This window comes from Hetaerina americana, unplaced genomic scaffold (genome assembly GCF_022747635.1).
Source record: "Hetaerina americana unplaced genomic scaffold, ioHetAmer1.1.p SCAF_36, whole genome shotgun sequence".
In the NCBI taxonomy this organism is placed as follows: domain Eukaryota; kingdom Metazoa; phylum Arthropoda; class Insecta; order Odonata; family Calopterygidae; genus Hetaerina; species Hetaerina americana.
The window spans coordinates 3,626,273-3,647,612 of NW_027286941.1; the positions used below are offsets into that span (position 1 = coordinate 3,626,273).

The following is a 21,340-nucleotide window of genomic DNA, read 5'->3' on the forward strand; positions in this document are numbered from 1 at the left end:
CCATCAATTTCACTAAGCTCTTTTGCCACCGTCCTAGTATAGTTACATAAACTACTTACAAACCCTAGTGCCTTCATAAACGCCTTTCAATCAATGAAGATTGGTTGACTTAGCCCTCATATATAAATATGTTCACAAATATGCTCATATTTAATACAAGCAAGCAGAAGTACATTACATTTCGAGCAGCGCAAATATAAAAGGGAGGGGGGCGGATAGAAGGGAAGATAACCCGGAAATTGGACGAAGAGGCGAGTGGGGTGAATAACTCCCGACTGAAAGCAAAGTGTATTCATCCCCGAGGCGAAGAGGGCGGACGAAGGCGAGAGAGGGAGTCTTAAGGGAGGAAGGGGAAGAGCGAGACGTTTCCTCTCCTTTAAAGATTCTTTTCTCTCTCTCTCTCTCGTGGTGTCTGGTGGTTCAGATTCATTGTAGAGTATATCATCGTGTAAACACTTTCATGGAAAAATCTACCGATGCATCGAGTTCATATGGTGAATATATATCTGCATCCTAAAATTTTAGAAAATACTTACAAAAATATCATACTACCCAACAGATCGCTTATAATATTTTACCTGAAACCTTCCCAACATCGTTGATCATCTCTTTCTATTCACGATCATACAATGCTGCTAAAGAATGAACGACAGGAAGGAAGAACTCAAAAGAATGGGTGATATTTAGAAGGTTCTTCTGTCATATAAAACACTCGGTTTCCCTGCTAACTCGCGTATTTCCATTTATTTAAACGTTCCATAAAAAAGTCAAAAACCTCTGCAGTTTCAGGTCAAGTAACGTGCCCCAAGCCTTTTGGTGACTCAGAAACTACGGCACACTCCACAAGCCCTAAAGGCCGGATAAATGTTTCAAAAGTTTCATTTGTCATAAAATCTAACTAAAAACTTAGCTCAGATCCACTGAACTAATACCTTCAAATAGTAATTTTAATAATGCGTCATTCTTAACATGAATATACTCGATTCGTTCTTTAGCGAACTCCCGACCTCAATTCCTCAAACGCCCCCTCGTATAGATTCCTACGTCCCCGATCCACCTACCCGCCTTACTCCTGTCACGACTCATTTAGATCCCCACTCGAATAATATTAGATTATACCGCCTTGCAGAGTGATAATTCCGGTGTGAGGAGCTGGGGGGGGGGGGGGGTTGTGAAGAAGGGGTTGCGGATGTAGAAAGAAGCGAGAGGAATAGGAGGGAAACAGACAGATGTATATATATATATATATATATATATATATATATATATATATATATATATATATATATATATATAGAGAGAGAGAGAGAGAGAGAGAGAGAGAGAGTTCTAAAAATGGAAAATCGCGGAAGAGAAATGGAGAAGAACTTTATAAGAAGGAACGGTGGAATACGAATCGACGAGTTGAGGTACCTGAGGTAGGAATTCCAGAGGCTAGAGGATAAAGATATTTGAACGGTGAATGGAAAACCGAATGGAGACGATGCGGAGTGAGTAGGCGGGACGTTGATGGGGACAGGCGGAAAGGAAGAGGGGTCACTTATGTTTTACGGCAGGAGCGGGAAGTGACGGCGGAGGGATCGAAGGGGTTTCCAAGAAGAAACGAAATTATTGGCAGGAAGAAAACAAGTTGAGATTTTTTAAGAATCGCGAAGGGAGAGGAATGAGGATGGTGATGTTTGAAGAAAGTATAGCAGGTAGTTCACATACAATCGTTCACATTCACTTTTTATCCAGAGGCGGAGGTTCAAATAAAAAAAAAACGAGATTAATTTCTCTGTACACACCTACTTAACACAATTTCCTCAGGATAATGGTTTTGGTGTCCATTTCTCGAAGTGAATGTGGTTAATATTTCTTGGGAATGTGATTTTAATTAAATATGATTAAATTAACAATTGTCTTTCAATTTCGTGTTAAATATGGCTTCCTAGAACGATTCCGAAAAACCTGGGTTCAAACGGAAGATATTTGGCAGTGGATTGTACGTAGAGTTGTGTGTAAAGTGCTTCATCTAAAAAATGTTTACGTGTATGTTAGTACACCGGGGGATAATTCGACGGGTATTGCGAAGGATAAGACCAGAGGAGACCGGGGAATGAGACCGAGGACAAGAATCGGAACTGAAATTAATGAATGAAATTAAGAAAGAATGTTGAATGTTGCGTCTAAAGATGCCTACACCTGTGTATATCTACGTCGTATCCTGAAAAAAAACACCCAGGAGGTGTGTAGCAGCGGATGTTAAGCCACCATCATTTGGTAGCCGTAGTTCTTTGGTTCTTTAGCTTTGTTTTTGTTTTCATCGTGAATCGTATGAGGAAAAAATGAGTCACCGAATATATTTGTTCCGCAGTCTATCTCCTTTATTTAATCCGAAAGCTCCAATTGGCAAGCATTCCAATAGTGACTTCTAACATGTGGTAAGCTAAATCGAGTATCCAGCACCTTTGTAATAACCTTACTCTCGCCTCCACCCTTCGGGCTTGGAAAATACAAAATTGCAATGCCCGATTCATTAATTTCTCTTTGAACTGAAAGACATCTCTAACCTTCGGTTAAAATAAAAAAAATCAGTTTCTTTATCCCTAGTTTAGTCCAAACTAAGCGTTTAAGTGCTGGTTAGCGGGAAGACGACCTTATTTAACATATTCGTAGCAATCAGGAGCAGTCTGAATTCCTGGTGAAAATCGGACGCATCAATAAATTCCACGTTAAATAAACGTCCACATTAAATAACGAGACTAATATAGGCATAAAATCAGTATATAAGTGTGGGGAAATAGCTGATGAACACTTAAACATTTGCAAATACTCACGTGTGAAGTGAGCGGCGAGATGAAAGTATCTCTTTTACTCAGGACCCATCGATATGCAGAATCCTTCTTTCAAAAATCTCAAAATTTCAGGAGAATTTAAAGGCTCCTAAGTTTATCACCATGATTCGAGTGTCTCACGTCACTTCAAAATCTGCTCAGAGAACAGTACTCACCTAAGGTAGTCCTGCTTGCACAGGATCATCCCAGCTTTCGTGAAGCACGACCCGCCGATGTCCGCGAGCGTCGCCCCGCAGCACGTGCACTTGAGGCACGCGTTGTGCCAATAGCGATCCAGCGCGTGCAGCAGGAACCGCTCCACTATCTTCCCACCGCACCCGGCGCACACCTTGACGGTTGGGCCCCCGGGCCCTCCGCCGGGACCACCGAGGCCTCCTCCGCCCACGCTGCCTCCGCCGCCCCCGCCGCCAGGGCCGCCTCCGACCATGCCTGTGATGGGGTGGGTCATTCGGAACGAGCGAATCAGAAATGGTAATGGGAACAAGCCGAGGCTAAACCAAAATAAAATGCAAAACGCGCAAATTTAGATACCGCATGATTGATTCAATTTCACATTTCCATACCAGCGAATCATTACTAGGTTGCCTAAAATTAAATATGGTTCAGCGTACCATACGGGGAGCAGGCTATTAATGAATAGTAAAGGCCAGACATTTTTTCCGTTAAAGCGACGAGTGCATTATGACATAATTGACTCGGTTAAGCTCGCGGGAAAAAAAATTAACGATGTGTCATAACTATGTGAAAGCATTATTTGACTTTTTTCTAAGATATAATGCACAATTTTGGGATCGGCTTCTTTAGGGCCGATAGTTTTTTGAGAGAACCGCAGGACAAAAAAAATTAAACTGGCTTTAAGTCTTCTGCAGCGACTCAAAAGGGAATTTTTCATGCCTTCCGAACATACCTCCGCGTTCACGGGCATTGGGTGACAGCAGGTACATCACCGTTTCGGAAACGCCTTCCTCTTCGACCTGAAAACATCTCGTGGAACGGTGGCGAAGTGGTGTCAACCACTGCAAATGAATGGGTCCGAATCCACGGAGGACATGAAGTCTGCAGCCATGGTGGCTACTAATAACAGTGACAAAGGGTTTGCTCAATTTATAAGAAATATAACAAAAATTGAGGGAGGGTTTAAAATGAGAGGGGAATAAAATGAGAAATACTGTCAGCTGAAATCTGATTCTATGTTTACGAGTGAAGATATCGAAAATAAAGATACCGCCGATTAACTTTTAATTGCAATGATGATACTTGAATTCTCGCAGTAGACGAGGTGGCATGAATGCAATAGAAACTCAATAGCAATAATGCGGCACACCATTAGCAATAATGAACAATAATAACAGCATTACGATTAAAAACTAAAAGTAGTAATTCCAGGGAAATGATTTAGACGAGTTTTACCCAATTTCATAAGATCATTTGTTTGGAGCAAATCGATTCGGGAACTGCGTCGATCGTCCGACGCACCTTGCATTCCGGCCATCGGATGCTGCTGCATATGCTGGCCCCCGCCCCCTCCGCCCATGTGGTGCGCGGACGGGTGCATTCCCTGGTGATGTTGGTGCTGGTGCTGATGCTGTTGCTGCTGCTGGTGCTGACCCGGACCGCCCTGATGCGAGAGCGGAGGGCCCTGGTGCGGATGGTGCTGATGCGGGTGCACGTGGTGGTGATGATGGTGATGGTGCATCTGGTGCCCGCCATGGTGCGGGGGCGGACTCAGGCCCATCATCCCACCGCTCCCCGTGCACCCTCCGCCGCCCGTCATCATCCCGCCCCCGCTGCCAGCCATCATTCCACCGCCTCCGCCGCCAACCATGCTGTTATTGTTGTTGTTATTGTTGGGCGTTCCGTTATTGTTATTATTGTTGTTGCTGTTGCTGTTGTTGAGGTGGTGGTGATGCTGCTGCTGCTGCTGGTGGTGCTGGGGGTGCGGAGACTGCTGGTGCGGGTGGTGGTAAGGAGGACCCCCTTGGTGCTGCTGCTGGGGGTGCGGCTGCTGGTGCATATGGTGCATCTGGTGCATGTGGTGCTGCTGTTGCTGCTGTTGGTGCATGTGGTGCTGCTGCTGAGAGTGGTGCATCTGCTGCTCCATCATCATCTGTTGGTGGTGCTGAGGGGACGGTCCGCCCGGCGGCTGTTGCGACATGCTGCCGGCCGAGCCGGGGCCCTGGGGCCCCACCTGCCCGCCGACGGGGGTCGAGGCCCCAGAGTTGGGGCCCCCTCCTCCGCCCCCACCTCCCCCCTGGGCTATGTGCCCGTTGCTCATCATGCCCCCTCCTCCTCCCATGGGACCGCCGTGGTGGTAGTTGTTGTTGTCTGGAGGTCCGCCGGGAGGCCCTCCTTGCGACGGGACGGGGCCCGAGTTTTGCTGACCTGTTGGTGGACCGCTACCCCCTGGAGGCGGCTGTTGACCCTGCTGCTGTTGCGAGGGCGGCTGCTGAGAGGGCTGCGGGGGCGGTGGTTGGGGCGGGGGCGGCGAGTGTGGAGAGGTGAGTTCCGTGTAGGGGTGGTAGTGGGGGTTCATAGTTGAGGCGGCCAGCTTCGCTGATTGGGTTTAGACGCCTAGTGGGAAGAAAGAGAAGGAAACCAATTTAAATACCTGAAATTTCCAAAAATGAAAGAGAGTATGCGTAGCGCTATGACTTTACAGCGATGACGGAGGGATAAATATAAAAGTTTAGGGGTGTAAATGATGGAAATGGCGCAAAAGGGGTTGATCCTATCAAGATGCTGAAGATGTTAAATTCTAGGCCTAAAAATATCAGATTAGCAAGTATCACATGATTTTACTACCGGCAAAAAAGAAAATAATTTTAATTCGTGACCACATGGCCGCGGCGCGAAGTTGGAAATAGACTGCCGAAAGAGCGTTCTAATGAATTCTTTTTTCCATGCAAAATTCGTAACTAGAGCCACAGGAATCTTCTGGCAGGACAATTTGGATTTACGAAAAGAAAAATATACGAAGTACCAATTATTACCAAATACATTGCTTTCTAATCAGCTAGTAACCTTACACTATCACAATCTACGTGCGACAGGAGTCACTGGGACGCCACTGTCGTGGAGGCTGGCGGAATAAAATTAAGTAGATAGATGCAGATGGTGGGCACATAAGTGACGAGAGGATACAATAGAATTGCCTACCCCTCCTGAACGCGGTTTAATCCCGATTACTAATAAACCATTAAATCTTGAATTATACTCTTGTCACACTGTTGAAATTCTTTTCCTAACTGCTAATGCTTTCAATGAATCCTATTTACTCGAATAGTCATTGTTTAACAAAAGCTATCAGTCATAAAATTAGAACTTAAAATAAAAACATTACCAACCAATAAAATAATCTCGCACAGCGTACGCGGTGTGTTTAGTAAGCTCACCCAACTTCTGGTAGAGGAAAAAAACTATACGTAGTAAGCTCATAGTTTAATTTTGTATTCGTACATTAACTGTAATGCTGTGAACCTATTTGAACGACCATGACTAGAATCTTGACTCCGTAATTCCACAACCTTAACGTAAAACAGGCGAGGCAGATTAGAACTGTGCAAAATCTATCTGTAAAACAAAATTTTCGCGGCCGATTACTTGAAAGAGAAAAGCCGGCCATAGAGAGAAGGGCATACTGGGGGGATAGAGTAGATCAGCTGCATGAGATAACCTAATGTAGGTAAATTTAATGTTTTTCAGTAATTTTCCGGGCGAAGCTGCTACTCCTGGTATTTATTAACGCGCGATGGATTACTGTGTGGCGTTATGCTAAATAGAGGCCGTATACGCATATTACGTTGCACATACTATGGTGAATTCTGTTTCCATCATCCACTTAAGATATCATTTCCAATACTCAACCTCCAAAATCGCATATCAATTACTCTTTTATCCCTTCGACAACTTATGGTTTCTGTTACTAATCGGTTGCCATCGAGTTTAAATTAGGCATTGTACCCGCTTTGGCATCAAACTGCATTTATTATATTGTTAACTGTGCATAAAGGTCGTTTAAAAATGCGTATCTGCCCAATGTTACATGATCCTGTAACCCCTCCCTCATTGCATGTCGCATTCCTAAGGAACCCTTCTTCTTTCCCTAGGTTGTGACGAAATACGCGACCAAATTTCAAAGGGTAATAAGTATACAGGTAAATGCACTTCACTGCGCTCGGGATGATGCTACTGCAACAGGGAACACCACCTCTAAAGTGTACCATTCGGACAAGAAAAAATCGAAATAAACTTCCATCCACTCCGTCGGCGCTTTCCGTAATTAAAGTACATCCACTTTGAGAGAACACTACCACATTTTCTAATTCAAGGAGTGATGGCCTCCGGACCCTGCGACAGCAGTCTGGTTAGAATTAGATTTTAGACTTCCCAGCTCAATACTGCAAACACAAAATACATTCTTGGACAAGGGCTGACCAGCTGCAAAAGAATACAAGGGTACTTTCAGGATACTCTAATGAGGTACTTCCAAGGAAAGAGTTGTTTTATTATCTTTCGGGTAACTTAGGTGCCTCAAATTAGTTCCGCAAAAGAGTTCAAAAATTGATTTCGTAATTTCCGACTTATCTTGTAATTGAGTAAAGTAAATTCATCAAAGGAGGAAATTGAAACTTCTCACGAAAGATCAAACTAAATCTAATTCATTTTCCATGTTAATACAGAGGGATAATCAACCCGTCAAACAACTGAATTTAGAGTCTTCGTACGAAAACGGGTAGAATATCTGATTTTTGTTGCGAACTTCAGCTCTTTATTTCCATTACAAAGCATCCGTATGATAGCATTATGGATTCTCCTAATTTGTGTTTCCGACTTGTAAGTAATAACTGACAAATATAAGAGTTACTGGATTTTCTGATCCAAACTTAGCCTCTCTCCCTAACACAAGAACCATTTTTCAGCCAATATAGACGGGAGCAAAAAATAGATACAGTAAGCACCTTTGTATGTGAGCATGAACTTTTCACTTTCACGCCTTGAGTGAACACTATTTTTAAAATATGGAAGGAGTTTTTTTGATCCCACTTGCCTTGCCCTAAGCAGACGCAAGTAATGCAGCAGTAAGCAATGGGCACCAATCCCCAAAATAACAAAGAGATTATAATCACTACAGCTCTCTCCCGCGGAAAACTCCCTAGTTTTACAGCCTCGGCATAGTTTCAATAAGATGATCAATCCCCGCAAGCATGTTATTCACACGGTCTAACAGAAAACAGAATGCGCGGCTCTTGACTTTGACAAAAAATACACCGCACATTCAGCGCGGTGCGTGATAAAACGCTTAAAACCTCAGGTCACGATGTCAACCACGCGACGTGTGGGCTTTCTTGGTGTTTTCCTTTCGCCTCACGTCTCGTTTCAGAAGGGATGTCCCGCCGCTGAAGGACGATGAAATGATAACTGAACACGACCACCGCAAACAAATTCCAATACACACGTAGGCTGCTCAATGAATGTTAAAACAATTGCTTAAATTGTGGGAGATAAACATTAATAACACAATTAAAACCTAATTCCCCAAATTACACGTACTCCGGGAGTCATAATACACTTAATATTGATCACCCTCTAAATCTCTACGCCAAAGGAAAGATTACTACGAACGGGCGATGACGTAGTGCCTTTATTATATTAAGTTTGCAAGACCATTAGAGGTTTTTCTGAAGAGAACCAGTCAAAAAGAAAACGAGAAAGAAAATCCAAGCCCATAAATTCATATTCATTAAAATTCTACGAATTAAGATTCGGAAGATTTAATTAATCGAATTTTGCCTTTTTAGACATTTGGTTGTTTCAAATTTTCATGCTGCCTATTTTTAATTAAACAACTAATGCATCACATTTCAGGATGCAGAAGTATGATTACAAATTCCACAAAGAGAGATGGAAAAGGAAATAAAACAACTATATTATCTTGGGACTCGCTGATTACTCAAGATTCAGATGCATAAAAACAGTTGAGGACGCTCCATTTTTTTTTAATGAATACAAAATCCCGGCCAGTTCAGAATTTAACGGGCGAGAACGATGACTATTTGAATCGGGTTTTGTAAGTCAACTAAAAGCCCTCCCACACTGGGGTGCAGGAGCTGCTCCGAAAATGGGGGGAATAACGGGGATGAATCTCATCCGAAGCAGCAGTCTAAATTGATCGATGCGGATCCATACTTTGCGTGGTCTGCAAGAGAGTGCGTGAGGTCGCAAAGGACTCTGGGACGGCGGAGTGAATCTTCGGGGGCTGAGTCGCAACCACATCGCAGCCCTCGCGCCTAACGAGGAGGAGGCAGCGGAAGGTGGGGGCAGAGATGATTGGAGGGGAGTGAACTTAGGGCATAAAGGTCGCGCGGGATGCTTTACTTCCAAGTGGGAGTGGGAGGCGAGGGGGTGAAGCACATGGATGCCCGGGGTGCAATGCAAGGGAAATAAAAACATAGCCTTGTGGCAAATGAGTTGCTCATGAAATATCTTTTGTGTTTCATTTCTCTCATCTGGTACATGTCATACATTTGATTGTATTGTTTTGGTCAACTTTGCGAAACAGTAGGGATTTCCTCCGAAAAATGCGCTCTTTCGGAAGAAAATCTTTGACCATTGCTTCCTTGCGGCTGGCCCCTTTCAATTTGATTACACTCCCGATAAAATAGCAACTCCGCAGCGTTTCAGTTCTGGGCTACTCCGCATATACAAAACATTTCGCATAAATACAGTCAGCATGTAACTGGGGCGCATTATATTCACAGAGATTCCTTCGAAGACGGTGGCCACATTACGATTTTCCGAGCGTCGTTTTCAAAGTCAGCAAAGTTCGGTGACACATGTCACCAGGTGAACGCAGAAGGGCGAGGAAGAAGCACTGGGGATGCCTTTCACGGCTGCACGCTTACAGGGCGAAGCAATAGGAGGCTTCGCGAATCTTTGTTTTGAACAAACACTCAATATTTTATACAAAGGAAGTATGCGTCAATTCTCCGCCAGAAATTCGCTAAATTAAGCTTCAATAGTTATTATTATTTCATTTCTTTATTTGAATAAGCGATTGAAGTATTCTACATGTATTTTATAATAGTCTTGATGAACCTCTCATTATAATACATTTGAAGTTTATTTTCAGTTCTTTATCAAAGCATATTGACATTCAGCGATGTCTCAGTGATTTGTGTCATTCATCCAAACCATTTTTGTGCAGATTATATGATGTTTACCAAATTACAAATTTTCTCAGGATGCTGTAATGTTTTCCGTGGGACGGGATATGTTGTAAAGTTATTTCAATGAAAACTGAACGCACATATCTCGAAGCTTGTTTGGTATAAAATTTTAAAAAAATTGACCAAATAACATGATAATGACAGCAGTTAAAGGCGCCGCAGGGGTGTGGCAGGGGAACCTTTAAGGATCCGGTAAATATACTATATCTTGAAATTTCAATAATATTTAAGGCCCGAAATATTTAAAATAAAATTCAAATTCAGCTATAAAATCGTAATTTTTTTATTTGTATTTAAAAACCTTAATAACTTTTGATTTCTTGTTCAATAATGTTTCCCTGAGTGATTTTTCATTTCTTGTGTCCGTAAATGTACAAGGTCTCCATGCCGATTTCGGTGGCCTTTGAATAGATTAACAAATCTCTCCAACGGGGCATTACTGACGAAGTTGGTAGAAAAAATTGACATTTTCTTGGATTATGCTATAAAACTCACGATAAAACTTGGGTATATCGATGAAAATGATAAAAACGTAATAACTGCGACATGATTAGGAACAGAAAGTGGACAATTCCACAGTAACACTCGCTATCCTATCCTTTGAATGTTGACAGAGATGCCAACACAATTCACAGCAAATGGGAAACGCGAAGGATCATGCGGAGTGAATCTAAATCATGGATGAAAATGAAGTGGGGAGGGGGGCGAGGACGATCAAATGGAAAGTGGCGTGGGCGATGTGGAAATGACGATAGAGAAATACAATGGGTGGCGGTTAAAAAAAAATATTAAACGTCGCCTGAGTAAGAAACGAGAGGAAAAAACGAAACGGGCCAGTAAAACTCATCACCCTCTGATGATATACGAGAAAACTGACAAAACAATGAGCGTGGCGCTCACACGCGTAAAAATATTGGCGGGCACTTGCTCATCTCCGGCGGAGAGCGGGGGGGGGGGGGACGACGACGACGACGCGCTAAGGTAGCCATGGCAACCGCTTCGGGGCTGATGACAGGGCCCCGGTAACGCTTCTCGAATGTACGAGAGGAACAGTTAGGATCTTTGTGGATAGGCGAGGATTGATGAGCGAGGCAGCTACAGGAACAGATGATGCAAAATGGCCGGAAGACTCGAGCCATAAACGGTCAACCTCAAACATTGTGCAACCTTGGAAGGGAGACACTTCACAAAGCTGAGCTGATATAATTTGTTGCTTTCGCTCTATTGTTACCGAGTACTTTTTACAAAAAATTTTCTCGAAGCCGCAAAATTCGCATTCCTCAGCTTAAAATGCCTGTATATACGAAGAAACGGAGATATGTTTTGATACGCGTTGCGCGAAACCATATTTGATGCAAATTCCAGTAGGTTCGGTACATGGGCAAACATGTAGCCTCCTGCATTATAATTTGGAATTAATTAGGAATTCACTTTTAACTTAATTATCAATGCACTTAAATTGTAAAAGGGGTGACATTAATACCTGTCATTAATGAATAATTTGGTTTGTCTTTTTGGTGTTTAGATTATAATAGACATTTTTAGATAGCTTAGTGGCACGAAACAAAGGTACGCGTAGGAATGAGTATGAAGATGAACGTTAAATACTACTATTGTAATTAAAATGAAGACAGATAAGTGACCATGAAGAAGAAAACAAGAAGGACACGAAGAATGTTGGAGATGAAAGCTAGTTACCCACTTCGGAAATCACCGACAGTGATATTTTCTAAAATCCTTCAGGGAAATGATCGAGGGGAGAGATATCAGATCTGGTTGATATGCAGTAGAATTCACTTTAAATATTCCCTAAGGTAGTGTCAACGGGCTTCTTTCATTCTTTTTTACGGAAAAGAACGTTGAAACGGTGGTACATAAAGATAAATTTAGCATATTTGCCGCAGTGGTTTAAGGAGACGCCCCTGTCCTGAGAATAAAGTGACATTAGCAGATGTTCTTAATGTAACACAAAGTTAGTGAGACGAATGGCAATCAAAATTAAATCTAACGAATTGTATAAAGATGATTTTTTGTAATTAGCAGTAATTCTCTCCACTGTGCCAACTGCATGAAAATCACCGAAATAGAAAGGGTAGGCTTGATTAAATTCTTTAAGTGTTTCCCTTACTCACGACCTCTTCTGGATGAAGCATATATAGGGAATGTATAGGTAGCAAAAGGTAGCAAAAAATAAGGATTAGTTAGAAAGGTATTGGGGAGATGTGACGAGAAGGTTAAAGAGTAATGCTATCTTATCAATACCTACTCGTACTTGTTAGACATGGGATTCTAATGTAATTATAAACTGAGTCGCGTTTCAAGACTATTAGAGGAACTAGCTTGGAAATAATTCACGGAGCAAAGGTTAAATTAGAGATTAAAACTCATGCATAAGAGTCATGTAAGGTCTCTTAAGCGATGATGTTTAAAATGCATAATTAGTCCCATCGTATCACGGTAGGAGGGATCATGTCAATTAAGTCAGAGAGATCATGCGCAAAACTGACAAATTTAAGATGTCATTTTTCCTACGAACTATGACGGATGGAAATTACCGCAAGCAACTACGCAAGGGGAAAGAAGTAATTTTCTTATTTCATTCTAAGTAGCCTCTTATGCTCTCATAATTTAATCTATCCTTTATTTGATTGTGGTTCTTGTTTGTGGTGCTAGCAGCAGCTCGTCTTCCACACGCAGAGAAGTATTTCGCTATTAGATACCGTAGTGCATGAATTTTTGAATAATATCATCACGAATATTTGAATTATTTTGCATTTTTATGGGTGGCTAACAATTAATAAATACATAATTTTTAATTCTACATTCCTGGTATTAAATCGGCATCTTCCATATACCCTGGCGGTCGCTTGCTAGGTACCACGTACGAGCAGAAATATATAGATGTAAATCAATCAAGTGCATGCGCAGGATCTTAGGGAGTGAATTATGTTCATACACAGCGAGAAAATAGCAAACAACAATTCATTAAGAAACCTATCTTTAGGTATATTTATAAATTTTTTAATCACTCAAGAACTGGGAGAACGTATGGCTAGCGAACCATCTCAATGTCCATGACAGGCATGAAGAAAGGGGATCGAAGGATTGGTATGGGGACCGACTGATGAGCATGCCCAAAAATACAAAATTAAAATTTTTAACGTCTGATTGATCGAGAAAGAGTTGGGAGAGAAAGCTGTACGAGGCACGGGAGAATAATTTTTGGGACGCGAGTACGTGCGTAATTTCAAGAGCCAGCCAAGTCCGTCCGCAGCGGACGCAACTGGATGATCCTGCCGATGCTAATTTCCGATTAAATCCGACGCAAAGGCAACGGAGACGACGTCACAGAGGCTTATTGATGTCGATATCCACGTTAGTGGTGTGGGCACGTTTTGAGTTTTGACGTGCCTGCTCGCAGTAAACGGGAAAACTTCTCGACACAACCGAATGATGCAGTTGAAAAGGACGGTGAGTAAATTTGCCTGCTATCATTTTACTAGGTTTCACTAGTGAAAACCAGTATTTGATTGTATTGTATTTGATTTACCATCAGATCATACATCCCAGTGGTGATGGTTTGACGAAACGCGCGATGAGGATATGAGGAATCAGGTAAAATTATTTGTTGAATCGGACCAATTTTGACTGAAAACATTCCATGCCCCACGGAGAAACTCGGCCGTTTACAGATTTCGTTCTGGTTGAAGGATGCCTACGATATAAAATGTTTGAAATTAAACAAACGGGGGGGATACTTAAAGGTCAGTAATTTAGAGCAGTTGTGGACACTTTGGTCGTGGGCAATCAACGAACACCCTCCCCCGCAACTTCGAGCCAAATTAATTGGAATTTTTGCTTGATGGTATGGACGAGATGCGGCCGATAGGATTCGTCATAATTTTTAATTGTGTTCTTTTGATATTATCATCATAAATGGGAATTACTATTGCGGTAGTTTTTATGAGTAGAATATAATGACTTGTATCATTTCCATAAGTCTCTAGGCAGTCACCGGCGCGGCGAAGGCCGGGGAAGGGTGAACACGTTCGTTATGTCGGCTGGCAATAGCGGCCAGGCGCTTGGCCTGCAATGGAGTTACGTCGTTCTAGAAGACGTAGGGAGTGCCTATCCACCATTCGAATGCCAACATAACAAACAGCTTTCCCCTTTCCCCAATTTCGGAGCGTCGATGAAAGGAATTTGGAAATTATAGCACAAAAGAAATCGGTGGATGCGAAACTCGAACAAATAAAAACTACAAATAACCTCATCAAAATTTGTCCACAGATTCCGAGCAAATTATTTGTTATCCAGCATTTGATTAGAACGTAAATACTAAAATTTATCAACGACTATTTTCGTCAATACCAGATATATAAAGGGGGGTGTAACTGGGGGGAGGTTCATGACGCCAGCTGCGTCAATGAACTCGAGGTAATAATACCATTTAAATGAGTAAAATAAAGATAATTTTTATTGCTATTATGTGTTGTAATGTGACTATACTGATCGAACAATAATGCTAGATATGCTTAAAATTTATTTAACTTAAAATGTCGAATTTAATAAAAATATAACAACATGGAATGGTAAAAAGATTGTGCGTGTAATAAGAGTAGATGCGACGTTTTATGGGTTGAAAGGGAGGTAGTATTGGTTTAATGGGAAGAGGGTGAGTTATAGATTTTGCGGAAAGGGAGGTTTAGTACCTCTCTCATGTGTGTATAAATATACATATAGTCTGTACTATAATAAAAGCCATAAATATATATTATAGTGTTTGGCTCTTTGTTAGAATTAAGATGCATGAGTATACATATATTGCATGTGGCATGTGCTTGATCAAATGCAATGATCTTCTTGTCGATTTAGGACGATTTTACCTATCACCAATCTTTTCTGACGAGTCGGATGCCAACTTCCCAATTTCAAAAGAATACCTAGCACACACAATGAGTATCGCGGCCATTTCGATTCTTTAATATATTTAGCATTATCAATATTACCACTATGCAGACAGGAATAGGGCACAATTATGTGTTGAAAAATGGTGGCACGAGGTTAAGAACGAACAGTTACCGCTATGATACCCACAAAAAGTATCAAACCTTGGAGAGAAAAAAATTAAAATAAAATGCGGACAGCGTTTGAGTTTAATATAAATTAATTGCCATTGAAAAATCGTGAATTAAACTTCTACTACATTACTCTATGGAAACGTTTGCGCAAAAATAGTTCAGGGGATGTACTCATTGGTAATTTCACTCAATATTCGTGTTTTTCACCAAATGAGTTCCAAGACCATTACTCTTAAATCACTTTGTCTCGAAAAAATAGGACCTAATAATGGCTTATCTGGGCACAAAAACTAACACTCCTTCGCCCTCTGTTTCAAGGGATTTCGTTAGATAATCATCCCTGAGGAGTTTTCAGTTCCTATAATCCTGAGTTCGAAGACATAATAACTATGGTGTATACATTGCTGGTAAATTGAAACACCTCAAATGACCTTCTCTTCAAAAATCGATATAAATGTTAATTTACGAACTTCCTACTTTCGTGGAAAAGCTTGCTCGCAAATGAAAGCTTAGTAGAGTATGAAGTGAGGTTTCAACCCTTTGCTGAAATATCAAAAACTTATCGGTAATGGTTTACATTAATAAGAGTCAGAATTCAGACATAGAAAAGAATGAGCATAATTGACCAGAAACTTTATGAAAATATAACCCATACATGTTTGCAAGACAAAAAATTCTGAAAATACATCCATTGCAAAGAATTAAATGAGCACTCGATAAAAAAGAAACGCATGAGGAGAATAGAGGGAAAAAAATGTTGAAAAACGCAATCATTAGCGCGTTCTAAAATAATAAAGAGAAGAAGTCCCTCATGGCTTGAGGGATGGGCATGGCTGCGGAAAAAAAACGATGACAATAACATGTTTTTATCATCATCATTCCATGCTCTCGGGATGAGGAGAAAGTAGGAGAGGTGATGGAATGAGAAGGACGAATTCAAGAAGGGTGGATGGAGGACGTGTGGAGGGAGCAGTGACGTCATATCTGTTAATGAAAAGAGAAGAGGAAGAGAGAGGGAACTTTTAAATTAGGGGAAAACCGATTCGGGATGATTAGTTTTGAACGACAAGGCACACGATGGGGAAGAACTTTTTCATGTGCGCCAGCGTGTGTTTGCGGGCGGGTGGGGCGGAAAAGTGGGTGGGTGGACGAGTGTGTAAGAGTTGAATAAAACCTTCGCAGTGGATAATAAAAAGAGGAATAGAAACTGCGTAGGGAACTGGAAGAGGGTCATAAAGGCAAAAAGAAAAATTGCAAATAGCGATACTCATAGTTTAACAATGAGCGCAGGGAAAAGGTTTGGGAAAATACTAGTGAATAATAAGTATCAAATGTTTTAGCAACATTTACTCTAAAATATTAACCGCACCACCAATAACCGGTGGCTTTGACCCCCCCCCCATTTTCCGCCAACACGTGCTGTTTTTCGGTGCAAGATATTCTTGGAAAACTATCGTGAGGCACGAAGAAAATAATTAAGCCTCCCCCCTAACATGATGCATGAATTTCATGCGTCAAAGAATTTCCACGTGCGATGAGGCGAGTTCCAAACCTCTTAATCAAAACAGTATTTGGTTTGTTAATGATCGTTGAACAGCGAGCGACGTACTCGCCAAATGACACATTAGACGAGGGGTTGAAAAATTCCGACATCCTAAGAAGCCTTAAGAGTGGGAGACCTATATCGGGAAAATATGACTCAGGATACGATACATTACCAGGAAATATCATGTTTCAATAATATGCATAGCATCATAGCTCATAAATCTTTAACATAGGTACCTGTTTGCAGTTAATATCTGCCCAAGCTTGTAAAGCTAATGGTTTTCACCTAAAGTGTTGACTATTTTTAAGGGCTGCTTTCTATTTTTGATCTCCTCACAGGGAAAGAAACACTAATGACTTTAATGCCATGAAAGTAAGATTTATTGATGGCAGAGCCTCGACATACTTCAGCATTCATTGTTGTCAACCAAAATATATGTGGCTGTAAAACTAAAGATGCATTTCACTATATCCAGATTTGAAAAGTGGTCATCTTCTTCCCAGAGTAAGAAGAGGTATCTTCTAGAGGTGGAAAATGTATTAATATAGTTTTATATGAGACACTAATTTTATCAGCAATGTACTACGATTTCTCTTTAAATTTTCAGTGATTAGTTAGGGATCTATTTATTTCCGGTATCCTATAATTCATTGCCAAATTTCGATCAAAATATCATGTTAATGGGGAAAATTATGAGGTTCAAACTGATAATGTTTGACGGTAACGGGGATTCAGATACAAAATTATTTCAAAAAAGTCAAGTAAAAAATGAAATCAAACTTTGAGAGATGCATTGAATGAAGAATAAAATGCAGTCGTATAAAGGGAATCAAGGTTACGAAGTCGTGGGAACTTGAAGAAAGCATGCTGCTGTAGAAAGGCAAAGGGCGTGCGATGGAGGTTTTGGGAAACGGGAAAATATTATCACGCCGTATTGACTGATTAACAGTCTGATTGATATGAGGGCGGGGAATCCATCCTCTCGACGCCTTTATCAATCATGCAGCAATCAGGCGGAGAGCGAGGCCGACGGGAGACAGGAATTGGGATATTAATTAATCAGGAAAACCTTTTCCGCAAAAAAATACATAGGACCTGGGAGGAGTAACAGGTGACACTGATGGCTCACGGCAACGTGAGCAAATTGGTCCGTGAGCAAAGAGTACATATACAAATTTCCATCGCCTTGTCCTCACGGGAAGAGCCTTTGCAAAGAGCTTGCGGGAGGGGGTAGCGAACTATAAGCACTGTACTCAGTTAATAAGATGCCACAATATATATTTTAAGTAATTAACCAAAATTAGGAACATTTGTTCTCACACTGCTGAGAAAAATTCCTCATGCAATCGATATGAATCTACTGTATTTAGATGAGAAACAGAAGGGTGATGTTGTGAATATTTGGGAAGAGAATGAATATTTTTGGATGATGAATTTAAAGCGATAAAGAGATAGATATCGTATTGCATTCTGCAAAATCCAGCATGGGAAAATATTTGATGAAAATATGACAACAGGAATGGAGATGGTAAAATCGATAAGTAGGGGGAGAGCAAACGCAGGTAACGCAGGACGCAAGAATTTTACTGGCATAGGACTTCCTAGTTAGATAGGCTGAATTTCGAATCCTTGGAATTCCTAACCTTTAGAACTCCCAGGGTACTATATCTCAGTAATACCTCTTTCTGGATAGAATGAATGAATCTGATACACTAAGGATCGCAAGCTGGCAGCACCAGCGAATGCAGACGAAGGAATTTTATGGAATGGAATACGTTGAGTGATCCGAATGCGACGGGGCACTTTGAAAGGGGGCAGAAAAGCAATAAATGGGAAGGCCAGGGTTTAAAGAGCTAACATTGGACGAGTTTAAGGGGGGGTATCGCGAGGGGAGAAAAAGGTAAAAGGGGCAGGAAAAACACATCGACGGTCAGACGGAGATATAATAATGGGTAGGGGAAGGAATGAGTGAGCAAGAGAAGTGCTCCGGGTGAGGAGGAACGTGATCGATAAGATTTAACTCCAAACTGAATTGACTGAAGAGCGTAATAAGAAGGCTCGAGTAGGGAAGAACAGGCAGCGAGAAATTAAAAGCCAAGTACATAGGATGCGACCGGAATGACGTTGACCCGATGGAAAGACAAAGAGGGACGGGATTAAAGAGGTTGCACGAAGGAATTGCGAAGGGGATGCACGAGATCTGTCCTCGTTGCAAAATTCGTCGTGCGGCAGCCTTCACAAGAAGCCATCAGCGTAATTGAGAGGACGACGATAATGAGAAAAATATGAGAAATGGCAGCAGCAGCAAGGTTGAATATAATTCAACTTGAAGCTTATAGCTAAACAAGGGCTTCCTTTCATATTCCGACCTCAAACTAAAAGAAGAAAGATTCAGGGGAAGATGAGAGGGAGAGTGGGACAGAGAGAGAGAGAGAAGTGGAGCGAGGGCGTGGGTCATACTCAGGATTTTATCAAATAGTTAAAAAAAAAACATTCAGCGGAAATGAGGTAATCTTATGTCCCTTATTATGTTAGAATCATCTTCATGGAGAACAAAAATGATATTGTAAAAAAACAAGCAGCGAATATATTGAAAACAAAGAATAAACAGAAGGGGAGATGTGCTTTTTTCAAAAATAAATGAATAAGGCAAGAGCACAAAGCTACCAAAATTTCCGCATGTGGGTAAAAGCTCGGATGTTGGACCAGTCTTAGTCTCTCTGGCAAAAACCCACGCAGGAAAACATTGAAGAGGGAGGGGTGGATGTGTGGGAGGGTTGGAGGAGGGAGGAAGGGGTTAGGGAATAGGTTAGCGGAGGTGGAGGAGAGAGAGAGAATGGAGATGGGGTAGATGGGGAGGAGTTATGGGGGAAGGGAGAACAGGAAGGGAGAGGTTTGAACATACCGGGACGCTAATTAGTTCGAACAAATTGTTTCTCGGAGACTAATTTCGAAGAGAGGTCGAGGGGGTGCAGGAAGAGGGCCCGGAGAGAGGCGAGGTGAGTAGGAAGAGCACATAGGGCCTGGGAAGGGCGAGGGTGCGGGAGGCGTGGGAGGGTGAGGGAGAGGTGGGGGTGGGCGGGCAGCGTGAATAAAAGGAACACCGAGGGAGGGAAGCGGAGAAAGGGAGGGGGAGGTATCATCGGAGCAGCGAGGAAGGGACGAGAGGGGGGGTCGGTATTAAAAAAATGAAGGGGGGCGTAGGACCGGGGGTGGAGGGAGGAATGGGCCTGGGCGAGTGGTGGGGGTTGGTTTGTGCGAGGAAAGGGGTGCACCCGGGTGGAGAAGGTACAATGGGAGAATGGCCGAGGCGGAGGAGGGAGGGATGGGTGGGAGCGGCCGAGGTGGGCTGATCAGATAGCGCCCGAAGGAAGCGGAGAGGCATGCGTGGGGGACAGCGAGATGGGAAGTGCAATGGGCGGGGAGGTGTGGGAGTGGGGCAGAGGGAGGGTGGGCCGGCCATGGAGGGAGGGGATGGGACGGATAGAAATTAGGATGTAGAACCAATAAACTGCCACCTCCACTATTTTATTGTTAAACAACACGGTTCCAAGCGATAACGAGTCCCTGAAGATGCTATGGTTGACAGATCGCTGTCACTCTCCCAGTTCCAAATTTAAAAAAAAGCCTAAAATGTCACTTGATTTATAAAACTGAAAATATACCGTTATAAGCAGAACAGAGTCTTGGTTCCTGTGAACGTTAACAGTTCTCGACATCGTCAATGATTATGTATTTAAAGACGAGCTTGATTGAAAATCCTGATGAAAACTATCTATTGACATTGGTGATATCATGGTAAGAAAATATTCTTCAGCCTTATAATCTTTTTTTCGATTAATATTTTCTTAATTAATGCTAATCAAGGTACCTCTGCGTACTGAGAATTTCCTACCAGGAAAGAAAATTGAATTTAGAAATATATTTAAATCGGTTAAATGCGTTGTATTGTGAATCGTATCCAGGATGCAATTCGCGCAAGGAATGTCAATATAATACGGGGGTGGTCTGAAAAGTTTCCGACCTCAGAAAATTTCAGAAAATATGAGAAAATTTCAGAAAAAATGTCTTGTATCTTTGCTAGGTAAATGCCAAAGTACCAACTAGAATATAATCAAAGATTATTTCCTTCCACAAATAAATGGTCCAAATTTGATTAAAAAGGAGAGGGAATTTTATTTTCCCTGTTTTCCCAGTTCGCCGGAGTTATCCAATTAATTTATTTAAAAAAAATTTTCAATGGGAAACATGTTTCATCGTTGATGAATTATTAGAGAAATTAATTTGACATTTCTCATCGGTCACGTCGATTAAAATAGAAAACCTTCAAATCCTCAAAATGCAACCATTCTTCTTTAAAAACGAGAATGGAAATTACGGGAGACATGTGAACGTAATCGCCGGAACAGAGCGAACGTCACAACGGAAGGTTATGACAAAATGAATCGCCAGGAAACCAATCGCCGATGAAGCGGGTAAGATCCCAAGAATGGTACGAAATGAGTTTGGTGAGAAGGCAAAAAAAGTCCATGGGAAACGCATCGGAACTGCAAAGCACGAACAAATGCAACTTGGATAGGACCCTATTCCCCAGAACTCATCTCGTTGACGGCTGAGTATTGACTCTACGCCAGAGTATTTACTTTAGAA

At 41.8% G+C, this 21,340-nt stretch overlaps 1 protein-coding gene across 1 annotated transcript in view; it reads right to left on the bottom strand.

The window, feature by feature from the left end:
- Positions 1–21,340, bottom strand: part of LOC139691472 (uncharacterized) — a 537,131-nt gene that overhangs the window by 105,465 nt on the left and 410,326 nt on the right. Inside the window, exons 4-6 of the mRNA XM_071589294.1 lie at positions 5,321–5,408; positions 4,694–5,170; positions 2,993–3,175 (exon numbers count right to left, since the gene is read on the bottom strand). Coding sequence (XP_071445395.1) covers positions 2,993–3,175; positions 4,694–5,170; positions 5,321–5,370 — 710 coding nt within the window. The 5' untranslated portion in view covers positions 5,371–5,408. The remainder of the gene's footprint in view (positions 1–2,992; positions 3,176–4,693; positions 5,171–5,320; positions 5,409–21,340) is intronic.